The sequence below is a fragment of the Tachyglossus aculeatus genome, chromosome 2 (genome assembly GCF_015852505.1).
Source record: "Tachyglossus aculeatus isolate mTacAcu1 chromosome 2, mTacAcu1.pri, whole genome shotgun sequence".
NCBI lineage: Eukaryota > Metazoa > Chordata > Mammalia > Monotremata > Tachyglossidae > Tachyglossus > Tachyglossus aculeatus.
Window position 1 is genome coordinate 2,054,494 of NC_052067.1, and position 24,048 is coordinate 2,078,541.

Sequence of the window (24,048 nt, forward strand, 5' to 3'; positions counted from 1 at the left end):
AGAATGGGCGGCACCAATAATAATAATAATAATAATAATAATAATAACAGTTATTAAGTGCTTCCTATGTGCAAAGCACTGTTCTAAGCGCTGGAAAGTAGAAGTGGAGAATGCAGGCATCGATCCTGCTACCTCTTACATGCTAAGCGAGCGCTCTACCATTTGAGCTAATCACCAATAATAATAATAATAATGATAATAATAATCAATCAATCGTATTTATTGAGTGCTTACTGTGTGCAGAGCGCTGTACTAAGCGCCTGGGAAGTACAAGTTGGCAACATATAGAGACAGTCCCTACCCAACAGTGGGCTCACAGTCTAAAAAAGGGGAGACAGAGAACAGAACCAAACATTACTCTATTTATTTATTTATTTATTTTACTTGTACATATCTATTCTATTTATTTTATTTTGTTAGTATGTTTGGTTTTGTTCTCTGTCTCCCCCTTTTAGACTGTGGGCCCACTGCTAGGTAGGGACTGTCTCTATATGTTGCCAACTTATACTTCCCAAGCGCTTAGTACAGTGCTCTGCACACAGTAAGCGCTCAATAAATACGATTGGTGATGATGATGATATAGAGACAGTCCCTACCCAACAGTGGGCTCATAGTCTAGAAGGGGGAGACAAAATTAATGGCATTTATTAAGCGCTTACTATGTGCCAAGCACTGTTCTAAGCGCTGGGGTGGTTACAAGGTGATCAGGTTGTCCCATGTGGGGCTCACAGTCTTAATCCCCATTTTACAGATGAGGTAACTGAGGCCCAGAGAAATGACTTGCCCAAAGTCACACAGCTGACAATTGGCGGAGCCGGGATTTGAACCCATGACCTCTGACTCCAAAGCCCTGGCTCTTTCCACTGAGCCATAATAATAGCAGTCTAGAATGGGCGGCGCTAATAATAATAATAACAGTTATTAAGCGTTTACTATGTGCCAAGCACTGTTCTAAGCGCTGGAAAGTAGAAGTGGAGAATGCGGGCATCGATCCTGCTACCTCTTACATGCTAAGCGAATGCTCTACCATTTGAGCTAATCACCAATAATAATAATAATAATAATAGCAGTCTAGAATGGGCGATGCCAATAATAATAATAATAACAATAACAGTTATTAAGCGCTTACTGTGTGCAAAGCACTGGAAAGTAGAAGTGGGGAATGTGGGCATCAATCCTGCTACCTCTTACATGCTAAGCGAGCGCTCTACCATTTGAGCTAATCGCCAATAATAATAATAATAACAGTCTAGAATGGGCGGTGCCAATAATAATAATAATATATTATAATAATAACAATAACAGTTATTAAGCGCTTACTATGTGCAAAGCACTGTTCTAAGCGCTGGAAAGTAGAAGTGGAGAATGCGGGCATCGATCCCGCTACCTCTTACACGCTAAGCGAGCGCTCTACCATTCGAGCTAATCACCAATAATAATAATAATAGTGATAATAATAATAATAGCAGTTCATTCATTCAATCATATTTATTGAGCGCTTACTGTGTGCAGAGCACTGTACTAAGCACTTGGGAAGCACAAGTTGGCAACGTATAGAGATGGTCCCTACCCAACAGTGGGCTCACAGTCATTAAGCGCTTACTATGTGCAAATCATCATCAATCGTATTTATTGAGCGCTTACTATGTGCAGAGCACTGTACTAAGCGCTTGGGAAGTACAAATTGGCAACATATAGAGACAGTCCCTACCCAACAGTGGGCTCACAGTCTAAAAGAAAAGAAAAGAAAAGAAAGAATGTGCAAAGCACTGTTCTAAGCACTGGGGAGGTTACAAGCAACGTGACTTAGTGGAAACAGCATGAGGCTTGGAAGTCGAAGGTCATGGCTTCTAATCCCACCTCTGCCACTTAGCTGTGTGACTTTGGGCAAGTCAAATAACTTCTCTGGTCCTCAGTTCCCTCATCTGTTTAATATTTAATAAATATTACTTTATTTATTTATTTATTTATTTATTTATTTATTTATTTTACTTGTACATATCTATTCTATTTATTTTATTTTGTTAGTATGTTTGGTTTTGTTCTCCGTCTCCCCCTTCTAGACTGTGAGCCCGCTGTTGGGTAGGGACTGTCTCTATATGTTGCTAACTTGTACTTCCCAAGCGCTTAGTACAGTGCTCTGCACACAGTAAGTGCTCAATAAATACGATTGATGATGATGATGATGATCTGTAAAATGGGGATTAAGGCTGTGAGTCCCCCGGGGGACAACCTGATTACCTTGTATCCTCCCCCCCCACCAGTGCTTAGAAAAGTGCTTTGCACATAGTAAGCGCTTAACAAATGCCATTATTATTATTATTATTATTACAAGGTGATCAGGCTGTCCCATGGGGGGCTCACAGTCTTCATCCCCATTTTACAGACGAGGGAACTGAGGCCCAGAGAAGTGAAGTGACTTGGCCAAAGGCATACAGCAGTGAGCCCACTGTTGGGTAGGGACCGTCTCTATATGTTGCCAACTTGTACTTCCCAAGCGCTTAGTACAGTGCTCTGCACCCAGTGAGCGCTCAATAAATACGATTGAATGAATGAATGGATACAGCTGACAAGTGGCGGAGGCGGGATTAGAACCCATGACCTCTGACTCCCAAGCCCGGGCTCTTTGCACTAAGCCACGCTGCTTCTCAAGCTTACATAGTAAGCGCTCGATAAATACGATTGATGATGATGATGATTACTATTATTATTTTCCAAGCGCTTAGTCCAGTGCTCAGCACACAGTAAGCGCTCAATAAATACGATTGAATGAATGAAGCCCTGCGGAGGGGGGCGGGGGCGGGGCGTCCACGTGGCTCCCTGGGGAGGGGCGTCCACCTGGCTCCTTGGGGCGGGGTGGGCCTGGCAACAGGGAAGTCTCCCCCCGGCCTCCCCATTGTCAGGCACCCGAAGGGGCGGCCGGCCCTCCAAGCGCTTAGTACAGTGCTCTGCACACAGTAAGTGCTCAATAAATACGATTGATTGATTGATTGATTGAGGGCCTGGCCTGGGATGGAGTGGGCTGGACTGGGCTGAACTGGGCTGGACTGAACTGGGTTAGGCTGGACTGAACTGGACTGGACAAGGCTGGGCTGGACTGGGCTGAACTGTGCTGGAGTGAACTGGGCTGGACTGGGCTGAGCTGGGCTGGAGTGAACTGGGCTGGACTGGGCTGAGCTAGGCTGGACTGGACTGGGCTTGACTGGGCTGAACTGAGCTGGACTGAACTGGGATAGGCTGGACTGAACTGGACTGGACAAGGCTGGGTTGGACTGGGCTGAATGGTGCTGGAGTGAACTGGGCTGGGCTGAACTGGGCTGAGCTGGGCTGAACTGTTACTGGACTGGGCTGGGCTGGGCTGAACTGTGCTGGACTGAACTGGGCTGAGCTGGGCTGAACTGTTACTGGACTGGGCTGGGCTGGGCTGGGCTGAACGGGGTTAGGCTGGACTGAACTGGTCTGGACAAGGCTGGGCTGGACTGGGCTGAACTGTGCTGGAGTTAACTGGGCTGGAGTGAACTGGGCTGAACTGGGCTGGACTGAACTGGACTGGGCTGAACTGTTACTGGACTCAACTGGGCTGGGCTGGACTGGGCTGGGCTGAACTGGGCTGGACTGAACTGGGCTGGGCTGGGCTGGACTGAACTGGGTTAGGTTGGATTGAACTGGACTGGACAAGGCTGGGCTGGACTGGGCTGAACTGTGCTGGAGTGAACTGGACTGGGTTGGACTGAACTGGGCTGGACTGGGCTGGACTGGGCTGGACTGAGCTGGGCTGAACTGTTACTGGACTGTGCTGGGCTGAACTGTGCTGGACTGAACTTGGCTGGGCTGGACTGGGCTGAACTGTGCAGGGCTGGACTGGGCTGGACTGGACTGGGCTGAACTGGGCTGGACTGAACTGGACTGGACTGGACTGGTCAGGGGTGAAGAGCCCGAGCTTGGGAGTCAGAGGTCGCGGGTTCTAATCCCAGTTCTGCCACTTGTCAGCTGGGTGACTTTGGGCAAGTCACTTCGCTTCTCTGGGCCTCAGTTCCCTCCTCTGGAAAATGGGGATGAAGACTGGGAGCCCCTCGTGGGACAACCTGATCGCCTTGTATCCATCCCAGAGCTTAGAACAGTGCTTGGCTCATGGTGAGCGCTTAACAAATACCCTCATCAGCTGGGCTGGGCTGGACTGGTGAGGACGCCCAGACCTGAGGGCCCACCTGTATGTATGTGTGTCTTGTGGTCCGTCTCTCCCGCAGCACAACAAGCCGCTGTACTCCTTTGAAGACAGCGCGGACTACGTATACGACGCCATGTGGTCTCCCGCGCATCCCGCACTCTTCGCCTGCGTGGACGGCATGGGCCGCCTCGACCTCTGGGACCTCAACAGTGACACCGAGGTGGGCTGGGGGCGGGGGGCAGCAGGGGACACGGGGAGGGGCGTCTCTCTCATGCACACTGAGCAGAACAGTCATCATCATCATCATCAATCGTATTTATTGAGCGCTTACTGTGTGCAGAGCACTGTACTAAGCGCTTGGGAAGTCCAAGTTGGCAACATATAGAGACAGTCCCTACCCAACAGTGGGCTCACAGTCACAGTCATCATCATATTTTTAAGTGCTCACTACGTGCCCAGCACTGTTCTAAGCGCTGGGGGAGATAGAGTAATAATAATAATGATGATGATGGTATTTCTTAAGCGCTTACTATGTGCCAAGCACTGTGCTATCACTGGGGGAGATATAGTAATAATAATGATGATGGTATTTCTTAAGCGCTTACTATGTGCCACGCACTGCTCTAAGCACTGGGGGAGATACAGTAATAATAATAATAATAATGATGATGGTATTTCTTAAGCACTTACTATGTGCCAAGCACTGTTCTAAGCGCTGGGGGAGATATAGTAATAATAATAATGATGATGATGGTATTTCTTAAGCACTTACTATGTGCCAAGCACTGTTCTATCACTGGGGGAGATATAGTAATAATAATGATGATGGTATTTCTTAAGCGCTTACTATGTGCCAAGCACTGTTCTAAGCACTGGGGGACATATAGTAATAATAATAATGATGATGATGGTATTTCTTAAGCGCTTACTATGTACCAAGCACTGTTCTGTCACTGGGGGAGATATAGTAATAATAATAATGATGATGATGGTATTTCTTAAGCGCTTACTATGTGCCAAGCACTGTGCTATCACTGGGGGAGATCTAGTAATAATAATGATGATGTTATTTCTTATGCGCTTACTATGTGCCACGCACTGCTGTAAGCGCTGGGGGAGATATAGTAATAATAATAATGATGATGATGGTATTTCTTAAGCGCTTACTATGTGCCAAGCACTGCTCTAAGCGCTGGGGGAGATATAGTAATAATAATAATAATAATGATGGTATTTCTTAAGCACTTACAATGTGCCAAGCACTGTTCTAAGCACTGGGGGAGATATAGTAATAATAATAATAATAATGATGATGGTATTAAGCGCTTACTATGTGCCAAGCACGTTCTATCACTGGGGGAGATATAGTAATAATAATAATACTGATGATGGTATTTCTTAAGCGCTTACAATGTGCCAAGCACTGTTCTAAGTGCTGGGGGAGATATAGTAATAATAATAATGATGATGATGGTATTTCTTAAGCGCGTACTATGTGCCAAGCACTGTTCTATCACGGGGGGAGATATAATAATAATAATAATAATAATAACAATAATGATGGTATTTCTTAAGCACTTACAATGTGCCAAGCACTGTTCTAAGCGCTGAGGGAGATATAGTAATAATAATGATGATGATGATGATGGTATTTCTTAAGCGCTTACTATGTGCCAAGCACTGTTCTATCACTGGGGGAGATATAGTAATAATAATAATAATAATGATGGTATTTCTTAAGCACTTACAATGTGCCAAGCACTGTTCTAAGCACTGGGGGAGATATAGTAATAATAATAATAATGATGATGGTATTTCTTAAGCGCTTACTATGTGCCAAGCACTGTTCTATCACTGGGGGAGATATAGTAATAATAATAATACTGATGATGGTATTTCTTAAGCACTTACAATGTGCCAAGCACTGTTCTAAGCGCTGGGGGAGATATAGTAATAATAATAATGATGATGATGGTATTTCTTAAGCGCTTACTATGTGCCAAGCACTGTTCTATCACTGGGGGAGATATAGTAATAATAATAATAATAATAATAATGGTATTTCTTAAGCACTTACAATGTGCCAAGCACTGTTCTAAGCGCTGAGGGAGATATAGTAATAATAATGATGATGATGATGGTATTTCTTAAGCGCTTACTATGTGCCAAGCACTGTTCTATCACTGGGGGAGATATAATAATAATAATGATGATGGTATTTCTTAAGCACTTACAATGTGCCAAGCACTGTTCTAAGCACCGGGGGAGATATAGTAATAATAATAATAATGATGATGGTATTTCTTAAGCGCTTACTATGTGCCAAGCACTGTTCTAAGCGCTGGGGGAGATATAGTAATAATAATAATGATGATGATGGGATTTCTTAAGCGCTTACTATGTGCCAAGCACTGTTCTATCACTGGGGGAGATATAGTAATAATAATAATAATGATGATGGTATTTCTTAAGCGCTTACTATGTGCCAAGCACTGTTCTAAGCGCTGGGGGAAATACAGTAACGATAATAAAGATGATATTTCTTCAGTGCTTACTATATGCCAAGCACTGTTCTAAGCGCTGGGGGAGATACAGTAATGATAATAATGAGGGTATTTCTTCAGCGCTTACTATGTGCCAAGCACTGTTCTAAGCGCTTCGGGAGATACAGTAATGATAATAATGATGGTATTTCTTCAGCGCTTACTATGTGCCAACCACTGTTCTAAGCCCTGGGGGAGATACAGTAATAATAATAATGATGGTATTTCTTCAGTGCTTACTATGTGCCAAGCACTGTTCTAAGCACTGGGGGAGATTCTGTAATGATAATAATGATGGTATTTCTTCAGCACTTACTATGTGCCAAGCACTGTTCTAAGCACTGGGGGAGATGCCGTAATAATAATAATGATGGTATTTCTCAAGCGCTTACTATGTGCCAAGTACTGTTCTAAACGCTGGGGTAGATGCAGTAATAATAATAATGATGGTATTTCTTCGGCGCTTACTATGTGCCAAGCACTGTTGTAAGCCCTGGGGGAGATACAGTAATGATAATAATGATGGTATTTCTTCAGCGCTTACTATGTGCCAAGCACTGTTCTAAGCACTGGGGGAGATGCCGTAATAATAATAATGATGGTATTTGTTCAGCACTTACTATGTGCCAAGCACTGTTCTAAGCACTGGGGGTGGTCCATAATAATAATAATGATGGTATTTCTTAAGCGCTTACTGTGTGCTAAGTACTAAGAACAGTGCTCTGCACATAGTAAGCGCTTAACAAATGCCATTATCAGTATTATTATTACTGTTCTAAACGCTGGGGTAGGTACAGTAATAATAATAATAATGATGGTATTTGTTCAGCGCTTGCTATGTGCCAAGTACTGTTCTAAGCGTTGGGGGAGATACAGTAATGATAATAATGATGGTATTTGTTCAGCGCCTACTATGTGCCAAGCACTGTTCTAAGCGCTGGGGGAGATACAGTAATAATAACAATGATGGTATTTCTTAAGCGCTTACTATGCTCCAAGTACTGTTCTAAATGCTGGGGTAGATACAGTAATAATAATAATAATGATGGTATTTATTCAGCGCTTGTTATGTGCCAAGTACTGTTCTAAAGCGCTGGGGGAGATACCGTAATAATAATAATGATGGGAATTCTAAACGCTTACTGTGTGCTAAACACTGTAGGGGTAGATACGAGGATATCGGGTTGTCCCACATGGGCTCACAGTCTTAATCCCTGTTTTCCAGATGAGGGAACTGAGGCACAGAAAAGTGAAGTGAGCTTGCCCCAAAGTCACACCGCTGATAGTGTGCAAAGCTGGGATTTGAACCCACAACCCTTGACTCCCCAAGCCCGGGGCTCTTGGGCAAATCACTTAACTTCTCTGGGCCTCAGTTACCTCATCTGGAAAATGAGGATTAAGACTGTGAGCCCCACGTGGGACAACCTGATTACCTTGTATCTACCCCAGTGCTTAGAACAGTGCTTTGCACATAGTAAGCGCTTAACAAATACCATCATTATCATTATAATATTATTCTGGCTCCACCATTTGTCAGCTGTGTGACTTTGGGCAAGTCACTTCACTTCTCTGTACCCTCAGTTACCTCACCTGTAAAAATGGTGATTAATAATAATAATAATAATATAATGATAACGATAATGATAATGATAATGCTGGCATTTGTTAAGCGCTTACTATGTGCAAAGCACTGTTCTAAGCGCTGGGGGGGTATAAGGTGATCAGGTTTTCCCACATGGAGCTCACAGTCTTAATCCCCATTTACAGATGAGAGAACTGAGGCCCAGAGAAAATGAAGTGACTTGCCCAAAAGTCACACAGCTGACAAGTGGCAGTCGGGATTAGAACCCATAACCTCCGACTCCCAAGCCCGGCCATCTTGCCACTAAGCCACGCTGCTTCTGTGATGAGCCCATGTGGGCCAACCTGATTACCTTGTATCTACCCCAGCGCTTTAGAACAGTGCTGTGGCACATAGTATGCGCTTAACAAATCCTGTTTATATGTATATATGTTTGTACATATTTATTACTCTATTTATTTATTTTACTTGTACATATTTATTCTATTTATTTTATATTGTTAATATGTTTTGTTTTGTCGTCTGTCTCCCCCTTTCTGTGCCGCTGTTGGGTAGGCACCGTCCCTATATGTTGCCAACTTGTACTTCCCAAGCGCTTAGTACAGTGCTCTGCACACAGTAAGCTCTCAATAAATACGATTGAATGAATGAATGAATGAACAAATACCATCATTATTATTATTGAATGCCTACTGTGTGCAGAAGCAGCGATGGCTCAGTGGAAAGCGCCCGGGCTTGGGAGGTCAGAGGTCATGGGTTCTAGTCCCGGCTCCACCACTTGTCCAGCTGTGGGACTTTTGGGCAAGGTCACTTCACTTCTCTGTACCTCAGTTACCCCATCTGTCAAATGGGGGATCAATAATAATAATAATAATAATGATGATGGCATTTATTAAGTGCTTACTATGTGCAAAGCAACCACGTGCTGATTAGGACTGTGAGGCCCCACGTGGGACAAAGCCCGCTTACCTCATATCTACCCCAGCATTTAGAACAGCGCTTGGCACATACCAAGCGCTTAACAAATACTATCATTATTACTTATCGTTGTCAGTTAACTTCTCTGGGCCTCAGTGACCTCATCGGTAAAACGGGGATGAAGACTGGGAGCCCTCCGTGGGACAACCTGGTCACCTTGTAACCTCCCCAGCGCTTAAAACAGTGCTTTGCACATATCATTATTATTATTATTATTATTACTAAGGGCTTGGGAGGGTCCAATGCGACAACAAATAGACACGCTCCCTGCGCACAACATTTCTGGACAATCCTCTGTCCGCTCCGACCGACTCACAGCCGCACAGGGCTCCAACTTCCAGGGGGCCGAGGCCGGGGGTCGGGCCGGTGGGGCTAGGCCGTCCCCCCGTCCTGTCCCCCGATGATAAAAGGCGACAGCTGGGGGGGTCCCCCAGGAGGACCAGGCCGGGCGGGCGACTGCTCTGCCTCTCGGGGCCGGGGCTGGGGGCCCGGAGAGGAGGAGGAGGAAGAGGGGGCCTCAGGTGTTGCTACTGAATCCCCAGGCCCCAACCTGTTTACTCCGGGACCCCCGGAGAGCAAAATTAAAAAACAAAAAAAACCCAACAATTAACCCCGTAGCCGATTGCACGGGTACATATGGGTACACTACATTGGTTTTATAGACTCCCACAGAATACAGTAAATATAGACACACAGACATACACACGCATACTCGTTTTGTTGTCTGTCTCCCCCCTTCTAGGACTGTGAGCCCGTTGTTGTGTAGAGGACCGTCTCTATAAGTTGCCGATTGTACTTCCCAAGCGCTTAGTTACAGTAGCTCTGCTCACAGTAAGTCCCTCAATAAATATGATTGAATGATATGAATATTAGGTCCTCCTGATGTCCTGAGAGGCGGGGCGGCCTAATAATAATAATGACGGTATTTGTTAAGCCGCTTACTATGTGTAAGCGCTGGGGGGGGGGATACAAGTTGATCAGGTTGTCCCCACGTGGGGCTCACAGTCTTCCCCGCCTTACCTCCTTCCCTTCCCCACAGCAACCTGTATATATGTAAAAATGTTTGTACGGATTTATTACTCTATTTTACTTGTACATCTATTTCTATTTATTTTATTTTTGTTAGTATGATTGGTTTTGTTCTCTGTCTCCCCCTTCTAGACTGTGAGCCCGCTGTTGGGTAGGGACCGTCTCTAGATGTTGCCAACTTGGACTTCCCAAGCTCTTAGTACACAGTAAGTGCTCAATAAATACGATTGATGATGATGTATTTATTACTCTATTTATTTTACTTGTACATATCTATTCTATTTATTTTAGTTTGTTAGTATTTTGGTTTTGTTCTCTGTCTCCCCCCTTCTAGACTGTGAGCCCGCCTGTTGGGTAGGGACCGTCTCTAGATGTTGCCGAACTTGGACTTCCCAAGCTCTTAGTACACAGTAAGTGCTCAATAAATACGATTGATGATGATGTATTTATTACTCTATTTATTTACTTGTACATATCTATTCTATTTATTTTATTTTGTTAACTATGTTTGGTTTTGTCTCTGTCTCCCCCTTCTAGACTGTGAGCCCACTGTTGGGTAGGGACCGTCTCTAGATGTTGCCAACTTGGACTTCCCAAGCTCTTAGTACACAAGTAAGTGCTCAATAAATACGATTGATGATGATGTATTTTATTACTCTATTTTACTTGTACATATCTATTCTATTTATTTTATTTTGTTAGTATGTTTGGTTTTGTTCTCCCGTCATCCCCCTTCTAGACTGTGAGCCCCGCTGTTGGGTAGGGACCGTCTCTAGATGTTGCCAACTTGGACTTCCCTAAGCTCTTAGTACACAAGTAAGTGCTCAATAAATACGATTGATGATGATGTATTTATTACTCTATTTATTTTACTTGTACATATCTATTCTATTTATTTTAGTTTGTTAGTATGTTTGGTTTTGTTCTCTGTCTCCCCCTTCTAGACTGTGAGCCCGCTGTTGGGTAGGGACCGTCTCTAGATGTTGCCAACTTGGACTTCCCAAGCTCTTAGTACACAGTAAGTGCTCAATAAATACGATTGATGATGATGTATTTATTACTCTATTTATTTTCTTTGTACATATCTATTCTATTTATTTTATTTTGTTAATATGTTTGGTTTTGTTCTGTCTCCCCCTTCTAGACTGTGAGCCCGGCTGTTGGGTTAGGGACCGTCTCTAGATGTTGCCAACTTGGACTTCCCAAGCGCTTAGTACAGTGCTCTGCACACAGTAAGTGCTCAATAAATACGATTGATGATGATGTAGTTATTACTCTATTTATTTTACTTGCACATATCTATTCTATTTATTTTATTTTGTTAATATGTTTGGTTTTGTTCTCTGTCTCCGTGTTTCTAGACTGTGAGCCCACTGTTGGGTAGGGACCGTCTCTAGATGTTGCCAACTTGGACTTCCCAAGTGCTTAGTACAGTGCTCTGCACACAGTAAGTGCTCAATAAATACGATTGATTGATTGATTGATTGTGTACAGCAGGTGCATATGTACAGCTATGTACAGGTACCGATTACCATGTACAGCAGACATGTGGCAGAGTCAGGATTAGAACCCATGACCTCCTGACTCGCAAGCCCATGCTCTATCCACTCCACCACGCTGCTTCTAGTAAGCACTTAGCAAATACCATTGTTATTATTATTAATAATGATGGCATTTTTATTAAGCGCTTACTATGTGCAAAGCACTGTTCTAAGTGCTGGGGTAGATACAAGGTAATCAAGTTGTCCCACGTGGGGCTCACAGACTTAATCCCCATTTTCCAGATGAGGGAACTGAGGCCCAGAGAAGGTTAAGTGACTTGCCCAAAGTCACACAGCTGACAAGTGGTGGAGGCGGGATTATTATTGCCATTATTAAGTCGGTTCCCACCCCAACCCCCGCATTCCAGGCCGGGCTTCCCAGTGGGAAGTGGATGGGAAATCTGGTTCAGAGACCTGGCTCCATTCACTTGAGGCCTTCTCTCCAGTGAGGGTCTCAGAGATCAATCAATCAATCAATCGTATTTATTGAGCACTTACTGTGTGCAGAGCACTGTACTAAGCACTTGGGAAGTCACAAGTTGGCAAGAGATCTTCCTGTCATAGCTGTAATTTTATGTCCACCAACTGTCATTTATTTCTATTAATGTCTGTCTCCGCTTCTAGCTGGCAGGGAATGTGTCTGTTTATTGCTTAGTATCGGATCAATCAATCAATCAATCGTATTTATTGAGCGCTTACTGAGTGGCAGAGCACTGTACTAAGCACTTGGGAAGTACAAGTTGGCAAGAGATCTTCCAGTAATAGCTGTAATTTTATGTCCACCAACTGTCATTTATTTCTATTTATATCTGTCTCCCCTTCTAGCTGGCAGGGAATGTGTCTGTTTATTGCTTAGTATCAATCAATCAATCAATCAATTGTATTTATTGAGCACTTACTGTGTGCAGAGCACTGTACTAAGCGCTTGGGAAGTACAAGTTGGCAAGAGATCTTCCTGTAATAGCTGTAATTTTATGTCCACCAACTGTCATTTATTTCTATTAATGTCTGTCTCCCCTTCTAGCTGGCAGGGAATGTGTCTGTTTATTGCTTAGTATCAATCAATCAATCAATCGTATTTATTGAGCGCTTACTGTGTGCAGAGCACTGTACTAAGCGCTTGGGAAGTACAAGTTGGCAAGAGATCTTCCTGTCATAGCTGTAATTTTATGTCCCACCAACGGTCATTTATTTCTATTAATGTCTGTCTCCCCTTCTAGACCGCCAGCTCGGTTGTAGGCAGGGAATGTGTCTGTTTATTGCTCTGTTGAACTCATCCCAAAGTGCTTAGTATCAATCAATCAATCAATCGTATTTATTGAGCGCTTACTGTGTGCAGAGCACTGTACTAAGCGCTTGGAAGTACAAGTTGGCAAGAGATCTTCCTGTCATAGCTGTAATTTTATTGTCCACAACTGTCATTTATTTCTATTAATGTCTGTCTCCCCTTCTAGACCGCCAGCCTCGTTGTAAGGCAGGGAATGTGTCTGTTTATTGCTCTGTTGAACTCTCCCAAGTGCTTAGTATCAATCAATCAATCAATCAATCGTATTTATTGAGCGCTTACTGTGTGCAGAGCACTGTACTAAGCGCTTGGGAAGTACAAGTTGGCAAGAGATCTTCCTGTCATAGCTGTAATTTTATGTCCACAACTGTCATTTATTTCTATTAATGTCTGTCTCCCCTTCTAGACCGCCAGCTCGTTGTAGGCAGGGAATGTGTCTGTTTATTGCTCCGTTGAACTCTCCCAAGTGCTTAGTATCAATCAATCAATCAATCAATCGTATTTATTGAGCGCTTACTGTGTGCAGAGCACTGTACTAAGCGCTTGGGAAGTACAAGTTGGCAAAGAGATCTTCCTGTCATAGCTGTAATTTTATGTCCACAACTGTCATTTATTCTATTAATGTCTGTCTCCCCTTCTAGACCGCCAGCTCGTTGTAGCAGGGAATGTGTCTGTTTATTGCTCGTTGAACTCTCCCAAGTGCTTAGTATCAATCAATCAATCAATCAATCGTATTTATTGAGCGCTTACTGTGTGCAGAGCACTGTACTAAGCGCTTGGGAAGTACAAGTTGGCAAGAGATCTTCCTGTCATAGCTGTAATTTTATGTCCACAACTGTCATTTATTTCTATTAATGTCTGTCTCCCCTTCTAGACCGCCAGCTCATTGTAGGCAGGGAATGTTGGTCTGTTTATTGCTCCGTTGAACTCTCCCAAGTGCTTAGTATCAATCAATCAATCAATCAATCGTATTTATTGAGCGCGTTACTGTGTGCAGAGCACTGTACTAAGCGCTTGGGAAGTACAAGTTGGCAAGAGATCTTCCTTGTCATAGCTGTAATTTTATGTCACAACTGTCATTTATTTCTATTAATGTCTGTCTCCCCTTCTAGACCGCCAGCTCGTTGTAGGCAGGTGAAGTTCTGTTTATTGCTCTGTTGAACTCTCCTCAAGTGCTTAGTATCAATCAATCAATCGTATTTTTTGAGCGCCTTACTGTGTGCAGAGCACTGTACTAAGCGCTTGGGAAGTACAAGTTTGGCAACATATACAGGTTCCCTTCACAGAGGAAGGGTTCAATAAGGCATCTGAAGCATGTCTAGGGGGAGAGGGACGTCTCCCCTCCTTTTAATTCTGCCTGCTCCAAAGTCGAGGGGGCTGGGGTCTCTCCCGCGGAGGGGAAAAATCTTCCTCAGGGCTCGGAGAAATCCGGGCTCAGCCATAGATTCCAGGGGAGAGCTGAGGGGATGGAAAGCAGTGTGGGCTTGGTGGTTGAAGCACAGACCGGAGAGTCAGAGGACCTGGGTTCCAAACTCCAGATAACAATAATAATAATAATAATAATAATAATGGTATTTGTTAAGCGCTTACTATGTGCAAAGCACTGTTCTAAGTGCTGGGGAGGATACAAGGTGATCCCCTTCCTTCCTCTTTCCCCTCGTCCCCCTCTCCATCCCCCCCATTTTACCTCCTTCCCTTCCCCACAGCACCTGTATATATGGATATATGTTTGTACATATTTTTTACTCTATTTATTTATTTATTTGTACATATCTATTCTATTTATTTTATTTTGTTAGTATGTTTGGTTTTTGTTCTCTGTCTCCCCTTTTAGACTGTGAGCCCACTGTTGGGTAGGGACTGTCTCTAGATGTTGCCAATTTGTACTTCCCAAGTGCTTAGTCCAGTGCTCTGCACATAGTAAGCGCTCAATAAATACGATTGATGATGATGATGAATCACGTCCCCATGTAGGGCTCACATTTTACAGATGAGGTAACTGAGGCTCAGAGAAGTTCAGTGACTTGCCCAAGGTCACACAGCTGACAATTGGCGGAGCCGGGATTAGAACCCATGACCTCTGACTCCCAATCAATCAATCATATTTATTGAGCACTTACTGTGTGCAGAGCACTGTACTAAGCGCTTGGGAAGTACAAGTTGGCAACAAGTTGGCAAGCCTGTGCTCTTTCCACTGAGCCATGCTGCTTCTCTGATCTGCCCCCCCCCCTTTTTTTTAAATGGTGTTTATTAGGCACTTACTATGTGCAAAGCACTGTTCCTAAGCGCTGGGGAGGATACAAGGTGATCACGTCCCAGGTAGGGCTCACATTTTCCAGATGAGGTAACTGAGGCTCAGAGAAGTTAAGTGGACTTGCCCAAGGTCACACAGCTGACAACTGGCGGAGCCGGGATTGAACCCATGACCTCTGATCCCCAATCAATCAATCAATCGTATTTATCAAGCGCTTACTGTGTGCAGAGCACTGTACTAAGCGCTTGGGAAGTACAAGTTGGCAACAAGTTGGCAAGCCTGTGCGCATCTTTCCACTGAGCCATGCTGCTCTTCCTCTGATCTCCCCCCCTTTTTTTTTTTTAATGGTGTTATTAGAGGCACTAACTCTGTGCCAGGCACCTTACTGAAGTGCTGGGGTATAACAAACTAATCAGGTTGGACGTTAATCTAACGTTCCCACGTGGGGCTCACCCTATTAATCTCCATTTTACAGATAAAGTAAATGAAGCCCAGAGAAGTCAAGTAGAGAAAGCAGCGTTGGCTCAGTGGAAAGAGCCCGGGCTTTGGAGTCAGAGGTCATTGGGTTCAAATCCCGGCTCTGCCAATTTTCAGCTGTGTGACTCTGGGCAGGTCACATTCACTTCTCTGGGCCTCAGTCCCCTCATCTGGAGAAATGGGGGATTAAGACTGTGAGCCCCCCATGGGACAACCTGATCACCTTGGAACCTCTCCAGTGCTTAGAGCAGTGCTTTGCACATAGTAAGTGCTTAATAAATGCCATTATTAAGTGGCTTGTTTTAGGTCCCACAGAAGGCTAACCTCCTCACCGTACCTCGTTCTCGCCCATCCCACCGTCGACCCCCGGCCCACGTCATCATCATCATCATCATCATCAATCATATTTATTGAGCGCTTACTATGTGCAGAGCACTGTACTAAGCGCTTGGGAAGTACAAATTGGCAACAAATAGAGACAGTCCCTACCCTGGGCCCGGAATGCCCTCCCTCCACACATCCGCCAAGCTCACTCTCTTCCTCCCTTCAAGGCCCTACTGTGAGCTCACCTCCTCCAGGAGGCCTTCCCAGACTGAGCCCCCTTTATCCTCTCCTCCTCCCCACCCCCCCCGCCCTACCTCCTTCCCTCCCCACAGCACCTGTATATATATTTGTACAGATTTATTACTCTATTTTATTTTACTTGAACATATTTACCATTCTATTTATTTTGTGAATGATGTGCATTCTTAGCTTTAATTCCATTTATTCTGCTGACTTTGACACTTGTCTACATGTTTTGTTTTGCTGTCTGTCTCCCCCCTTCTAGACTGTGAGCCCATTGATGGGTAGGGACCGTCCTCTATATGTTGCCGACTTGGACTTCCCAAGCGCCTTAGTACAGTGCTCTGCACACAGTACGATTGAATGAATGAATGAATGAATGAAGTGAAACAGCTTGGTTTAGTGGAAAGAGCCTGGGCTTGGGAGCCAGAAGACGTGGGTTCTAATCCCGGCTCTGCCACTTGTCAGCTGTGTGACTTTGGGCAAGCCACTTAATTTCTCTGTGCCTCAATTACCTCTTCTGTCAAATGGGGATTAAGACTGCGAGCCCCAAGTGGGACAACCTGATTACCCTGTATCTACCCTGTATCCTGTATCTACTGGAGAAGCAGCGTGGCTCATTGGAAAGAGCCCAGGCTTTGGAGTCAGAGGTCATGAGTTCAAATCCCGGCTCCGCCAGTTGTCAGCTGTGTGCCTTTGGGCAAGTCACTTCGCTTCTCTGGGCCTCAGTTCCCTCATCTGGAAAATGGGGATTAAGACTGTGAGCCCCAAGTGGGACAACCGGATCACCTTGTATCCTCCCCAGCGCTTAGAACAGTGCTTTGCACATAGTAAGCGCTTAGCAAATGCCGTCATTATTATTATTATTACCCCAGTGCTTAGAACAGTGCTTGGCACATAGTAAGCGCTTAACAAATACCATTATTATTGTCATTATTATTATTATTATCCTTTAATTCTGTGACCCGTGTTCTTTCCAGTCAACATGCTGTTTCTCACTTTTCCGATAAGCTTGTAATAGTAATGATGGTATTTAAGTGCTTACTATACGCCAAGCACTACTAATCCGGTGCTTTGTACAGTGCCTGACACATAGTAAACACCTAACAAATACCGTTAAAAAAAGAGAAAAAATACGAACACCCCCCACCACAATCCAGCCCCTGACAGCAGTGGGAGATTTGGGAAGCGCGAACCTCCTCTCCACCCTTGAGCCCTGTTTTCTTTAAGACAGAACTCCAGTCTCTGCCGTTCCCTCTGGAGGACCGAGAGAAAAAACCAACTTTTTAGGTACTGTGATTTCCAAGTGGATTCCCAAATTCCCACATCAAACTGCAGGTCCCACAGGAGCCAACGCAAAGCCTATTTGGGAAGAGGCCCGGATCATTTCTGGGGGGGGAGGTGTATTTTGAGGCCCCAGAGAGAAGCTGTTAGGGAGCTGTTCGTTCTGTGGCGGAAAGAAAATCGTTTCCCAATCATAGTCCAAGTCGGGCGACAGCCAAAGCCAGGATGGCGTCTCTCAGAGGGCGGCAGCTGAATGATTTAGACTCATCATCATCATCATCAATCGTATTTATTGAGCGCTTACTATGTGCAGAGCACTGTACTAAGCGCTTGGGAAGTACAAATTGGCAACAATAATTGGCAACTCGTTCACCTTGTCTGCTGTGAGACCTGGGCGCGTCACTTTAGCTCCTCCAAGCCTCACTTTTCTCATCTGCCAAATGGGGAGATTAAATCCTCCTCCCTCTGACTGTGAGCCCCTTGTGGGACAGGGACCCGAGTTTACTTCATTCATTCATTCATTCATTCAATCGTATTTATTGAGCGCTTACTGTGTGCAGAGCACTGTACTAAGCGCTTGGGAAGTACACAGCGTGGCTCAGTGGAAAGAGCCCGGGCTTTGGAGTCAGAGGTCATGGGTTCAAATGCCGGCTCTGCCAACTGTCAGCTGCGTGACTTTGGGCAAGTCACTTAACTTCTCTGTGCCTCGGTTACCTCATCTGTAAAAATGAGGGATGAAGACTGTGAGCCCCCCATGGGACAACCTGATCCCCTTGTATCCTCCCCAGCGCTTAGAACAGTGCTTTGCACATATGAGCCTTTTAGACTGTGAGCCCATGTTGGGTAGGGACTGTCTCTATATGTTGCCAATTTGTACTTCCCAAGTGCTTAGTACAGTGCTCTGCACATAGTAAGCGCTCAATAAATACGATTGATTGATAGTAAGCGCTTAATAAATGCCATTATTATTATTATTATTACACGTTGGCAACATATAGAGACAGTCCCTACCCAACAGTGGGCTCACAGTCTAGAAGGGGGAGACAGTCTAGAAGGGGGAGTTTACCTGATTATCTTAATAATAATTGTGGTATTTGTTAAGCGCTTCCTGTGTGCCAGGCACAATACTAAGCTCTGGGAAGTATATAAGATAATCGGGTGGACACAGTCCCTGTCCCACGTGGGGCCCCCGGTCTTAATCCCCATTTCGCAGATGAGGGAACTGAGGCACAGAGAAGTGAAGTAACATCATCATCATCATCATCAATCGTATTTATTGAGCGCTTACTGTGTGCAGAGCACTGTACTAAGCACTTGGGAAGTACAAGTTGGCAACATATAGAGCCAGTCCCTCCCCAACAGTGGGCTCACAGTCTAAAACATGCCCAAGGACGCGCTTTGCCCATAGTAAGCGCTTAATAAATGCCATCATTATTATTATTATTAAAGCAGTTGAATAGTGGAGCTGGAATTAGAACCCAGGTCTTCTGATTCTCAGGTCCTTGCGTTTTCCATTAGACCATGCTGCTTTTCAGGTATCTACCCCAGCACTTTTTACGGGGGCATGGAACATAGTAGGAACTTAACAAGTACAATAATTATTATAATTATTGAGGAGAGCCCACTTTCCCGAGCGTCGGGGCCAGAGGGATTTCTTGATCCGTGGATGCGATTGTATAGTCTGGAGCGGTGGTGGAGGTTCATTCATTCATTCAATCGTATTTTATTGAGCGCTTACTGTGTGCCGAGCACTGTACTAAGCACTTGGGAGAGTACCCTATAACGATATAGCTAGACAATGTTCCCTGCCCGCAACGGGATTACGGACTAGAGAGGGAGACAGATATAAATATAAATAAATAAACTGCGGATACGTACATCGGTGTTTTGGGGCTGGGAGAGGAGATGAGTGAACGGGAAGAGAAGCCGGCGTGGCTGAGTGAGTCTCACTCAAGGACTCACAGGCTTGGGAGTCAGAGGATCAATCAATCAATCAAATCAATTGTATTTATTGAGCGCTTACTGTGGTGCAGAGCACTGTACTAAGCGCTTGGGAAGTACAAGCTGGCAACATAGAGAGACAGTCCCTACCCACCAGTGGGCTCACAGTCTAGAAGGGGGAGACAGAGAACAAAACCAAACATACTAACAAAATAAAATAAATAGAATAGATAGGTACAAGTAAAATAAATAAATAGAGTATAATAGAATATGTACAAACATATATACATATATACAGGTGCTGTGGGAAGGGAATCCCGCCTCCACTACTTGTCTGCTGTGTGACCTTGGGCAAGCCACTTAACTTCTCTGTGCACTCAGTTACCTCATCTGTAGAATGGGGATGAAGACTGTGAGCCCCCCGTGGGACAAACCTGATCACCTTATATCTACCCAGTGTCTTAGAACAGTGCTTGGCACATAGTAAGCGCTTAAACAAATGCACTAATTATTATTAGGGAGTGAGTCAGAGTGACATAGAAGAGAGTGGAAGGAGAGGAAAGGAGGGTTTATGTGGCCTTCGTCAGGAGGGGGGCTTGGAAGGTGAGGGGCTCATTCTGGGTTAATAATAATAATAATAACTGTGGTATTTATTAATGCTCACTGTGTGCCAGTTACTGTACTAAGCGCTGGGGTAATTGGGCTGGACGCAGTCCCTGTCCCACATAGGGCTCACCGTCTTAATCCCCATTTTCCAGAAAAGGGGACTGAGTCCCAGAGATAATAGACTGTGAGCCCGCTGTTGGGCAGGGACCGTCTCTATATGTTGCCAGCTTGTACTTCCCAAGCGCTTAGTACAGTGCTCTGAACACAGTAAGCGCTCAATAAATACAATTGAATGAACGAATGATGGCATTTATTAAGCGCCTACTATGTGCAAAGCACCGTTCTAAGCGCTGGGGAGGCTACAAGGTGATCAGGTTGTCCCACGGGGGGGCTCACAGTCTTAATCCCCATTTTCCAGATGAGGTGACTGAGGCCCAGAGAAGTGACTTGCCCAAAGTCACACAGCCCGAGAAGCGGCGGGAGCCGGGATTTAATTAATTAATGATGGCATTTGTTAAGCGCTTACTATGTGCAAAGCACTGTTCTAAGCGCTGGGGGGGAATACAAAGGTGATCAGGTTGTCCCACGTGGGGCTCACAGTCAGTGCCCACGCTAGGGGGATATAAGGTGATCAAGTTGTCCCACGGGGGGCTCCCAGTCAATCCCCATTTTCCAGATGAGGTAACTGAGGCTCAGAGAAGTTAACTGCCTTGCCCAAGGTCATGCAGCAGACACATGGCAGAGCCAGGATTCGAACCCATGACCTCCGACTCCAAAGCCCGGGCTCGTTCCACTGGGCCACGCTGCTTGGACCTCTGACTCCAAAGCCCGGGCTCTTCCCACTGAGCCGCGAGTGACTTTGCCCAAGGTCACGCAGCAGGCGGGTGGAATTCGAAACCAGGTCCTTCCGATTCCCGGGCCCGGGTTCGAGCCACTAAGCCACGCGGCTTCTTGGGTTACCAAGAAGGAAGCCAGGGAAGTAGACGGGGGAGGAGAGGGAGGCTGGCTAGTCTCCCCCTAACCGTCACCCTCTTCCTCTCGTGGCTAAGTCTCAAGGCTTCCTCAGGCCGTCTGCCGTCGGCTGTCTGCGCACATTAGAGCTTGGGAAATCGATCGATCAATCAATCAATTGTATTTATTGAACGCTTACTATGTGCAGAGCACTGTACTAAGCGCTTGGGAAGTACGAATTGGCAACATATAGAGACAGTCCCTACCCAACAGTGGGCTCACAGTCTAAAAGGGGGAGACAGAGAACAAAATCAATCAATCAATCAATCAATCGTATTTATTGAGCACTTACTATGTGCAGAGCACTGTACTAAGCGCTTGGGAAGTACAAGTTGGCAACATATAGAGACAGTCCCTACCCAACAGTGGGCTCACAGTCTAAAAGGGGGAGACAGAGAACAAAACCAAACATCCTAACAAAATAAAATAAATAGGATAGATATGTACAAGTAAAATAAATAAATAAATAGAGTAATAAATATGTACAAATATATGTACATATATACAGGTGCTGTGGGGAAGGGAAGGAGGTAAGATGGGGGGATGGAGAGGGAGACGAGGGGGAGAGGAAGGAAGGGGCTCAGTGTGGGAAGGCCTCCTGGAGGAGGTGAGCTCTCAGCAGGGTTTTGAAGGGAGGAAGAGAGCGAGCTTGGCGGGTGGGCAGAGGGATTGGGGGGCATTCCAGGCCCGGGGGGAGGATGGGGGCCGGGGGTCGATGGCGGGACAGGCGAGAGCGAGGTACGGTGAGGAGATTAGATGATCCGAGAAGGCCCGGCCAAAGCCTCGGCCTGAAAATGAAAGACGAAATCCGCGGGCTTTGGATCGAATTCCCCTCGCGCCTTTTCAAAGTCCCGCCCGGGGAAACTGGAGAGAAATCCCCCGGGCCCGAAACCACGTCCCGGGCCGGACCGAAGCCTTTCTTTCTGTGGAGCCCGGATAACGATAAAGCTGAAAAAGAGAAAAGGTCTACCCTGTCGGTCCGGAAATATTGGGGAAAGGCTAAGTCTGGGGTGGGACACGGATATAATAATAATAATAATGGCATTTATTAAGCATAGCACCTGTATATATGTATATATGTACATATTTGTACATATATGTACAAATTTTAGACTGTGAGCCCACTGTTGGGTAGGGACTGTCTCTATATGTTGCCGATTTGTACTTCCCAAGCGCTTAGTACAGTGCTCTGCACATAGTAAGCGCTCAATAAATACGATTGATGATGATGATGATATTTATTACTCTATTTATTTATTTTACTTGTACATATCTATTCTATTTATTTTATTTTGTTAGGATGTTTGGTTTTGTTCTCTGTCTCCCCCTTTTAGACTGTGAGCCCACTGTTGGGTAGGGACCGTCTCTATATGTTGCAAACTTGTACTTCCCAAGCGCTTAGTACAGTGCTCTGCACACAGTAAGCGCTCAATAAATACGATTGATGATGATGATGATGACTTACTATGTGCAAAGCACTGTTCTAAGCGCTGGGGAGGTTACAAGGTGATCAGAATGTCCCACTGTGGGGGGCTCCCGGTCTTAATCCCCATTTTACAGCTGAGGGAATTGAGGCCCAGAGAAGTGAAGTGACTTGCCCAAAGCCACACAGCTGACAGGTGGCAGGGCCGGGATTTGAACCCACGACCTCTGACTCCCAAGCCCGGGCCCTTTCCATTGAGCCACGCTGCTTCTCCGCATTGTTTTGCTGCACTTGTTTTTCCTGCATAATATTTCCATTTTCCAGCTAGAACATTTCTGGAGTCTTTTCATCAAGTTCATTCATTCGGTCGTATTTATTGAGCGCTTACTGTGTGCAGAGCACTGGACTGAGTGCTTGAGAAGGACAAGGACATGTCAGAGGTCATGGGTTCGAATCCCGGCTCCACCACAAGTCTGCTGTGTGACCTTGGGCAAGTTACTTAACTTCTCTGAGCCTGTTACCTCATCTGTAAAAAGGGGGATTAAGACTGTGAGCCCCACGTGACCTTCCCTTCCCCACAGCACCTGTATATATGTATATATGTTTGTACATATTTGTTACTCTATTTATTTTACTTGTACATATCTATTCTATTTATTTTATTTTGTTAGTATGTTTGGTTTTGTTCTCTGTCTCCCCCTTGTAGACTGTGAGCCCACTGTTGGGTAGGGACTGTCTCTATATGTTGCCAACTTGGACTTCCCAAGCGCTTAGTACAGTGCTCTGCACACAGTAAGCGCTCAATAAATACGATTGATGATGATGATGATGACAAGTTGGCAACTTATAGAGTATGGGGCTTCAGATTAATAGACTGGGGCGAGGAAAACACATATTCTTAACGGGGTTTCAGATTAAGTAAGGGAAGGAAGTTCCCGTTTGAATGAGGGAATCGTCTGTGGGTAGCAGCTTTCCCAACAAACTTGGAATGGGATATTTGACTCTTCCAGCTTCCCGGCTAACGATCTCAGTGAACAGTGGAAAAGGACTGTGGCCTAGTGGTTAGAGTCCGGGCCTCGGAGTCAGGAGAACCTGAAGCAGCATGGCTCAGTGGAAAGAGCCCGGGCTTCGGAGTCAGAGGTCATGGGTTCAAATCCCGGCTCCGCCGCTTGTCGGCTGTGTGACTTTGGGCAAGTCACTCAACTCCTCTGGGCCTCGGTGACCTCATCTGGAAAATGGGGATTAAGACTGTGAGCCCCGCGTGGGATAACCTGATCACCTTGTAAACTCCCCAGCGCTTAGAACAGTGCTTTGCACGTAGTAAGCGCTTAGTAAATGTCATTTAAAAAAAACAACAACCTG

General features: G+C 45.2%; 1 protein-coding gene across 2 annotated transcripts in view; it reads left to right on the forward strand.

Annotated features, from left to right (window-relative positions):
- DYNC1I1 (dynein cytoplasmic 1 intermediate chain 1) overlaps positions 1 to 24,048 on the forward strand; it is a 116,686-nt gene that overhangs the window by 79,622 nt on the left and 13,016 nt on the right. For both annotated transcript variants that reach the window (XM_038766714.1, XM_038766721.1), the window contains exon 15: positions 4,248 to 4,388. In XM_038766714.1, coding sequence (XP_038622642.1) covers positions 4,248 to 4,388 — 141 coding nt within the window. The remainder of the gene's footprint in view (positions 1 to 4,247; positions 4,389 to 24,048) is intronic.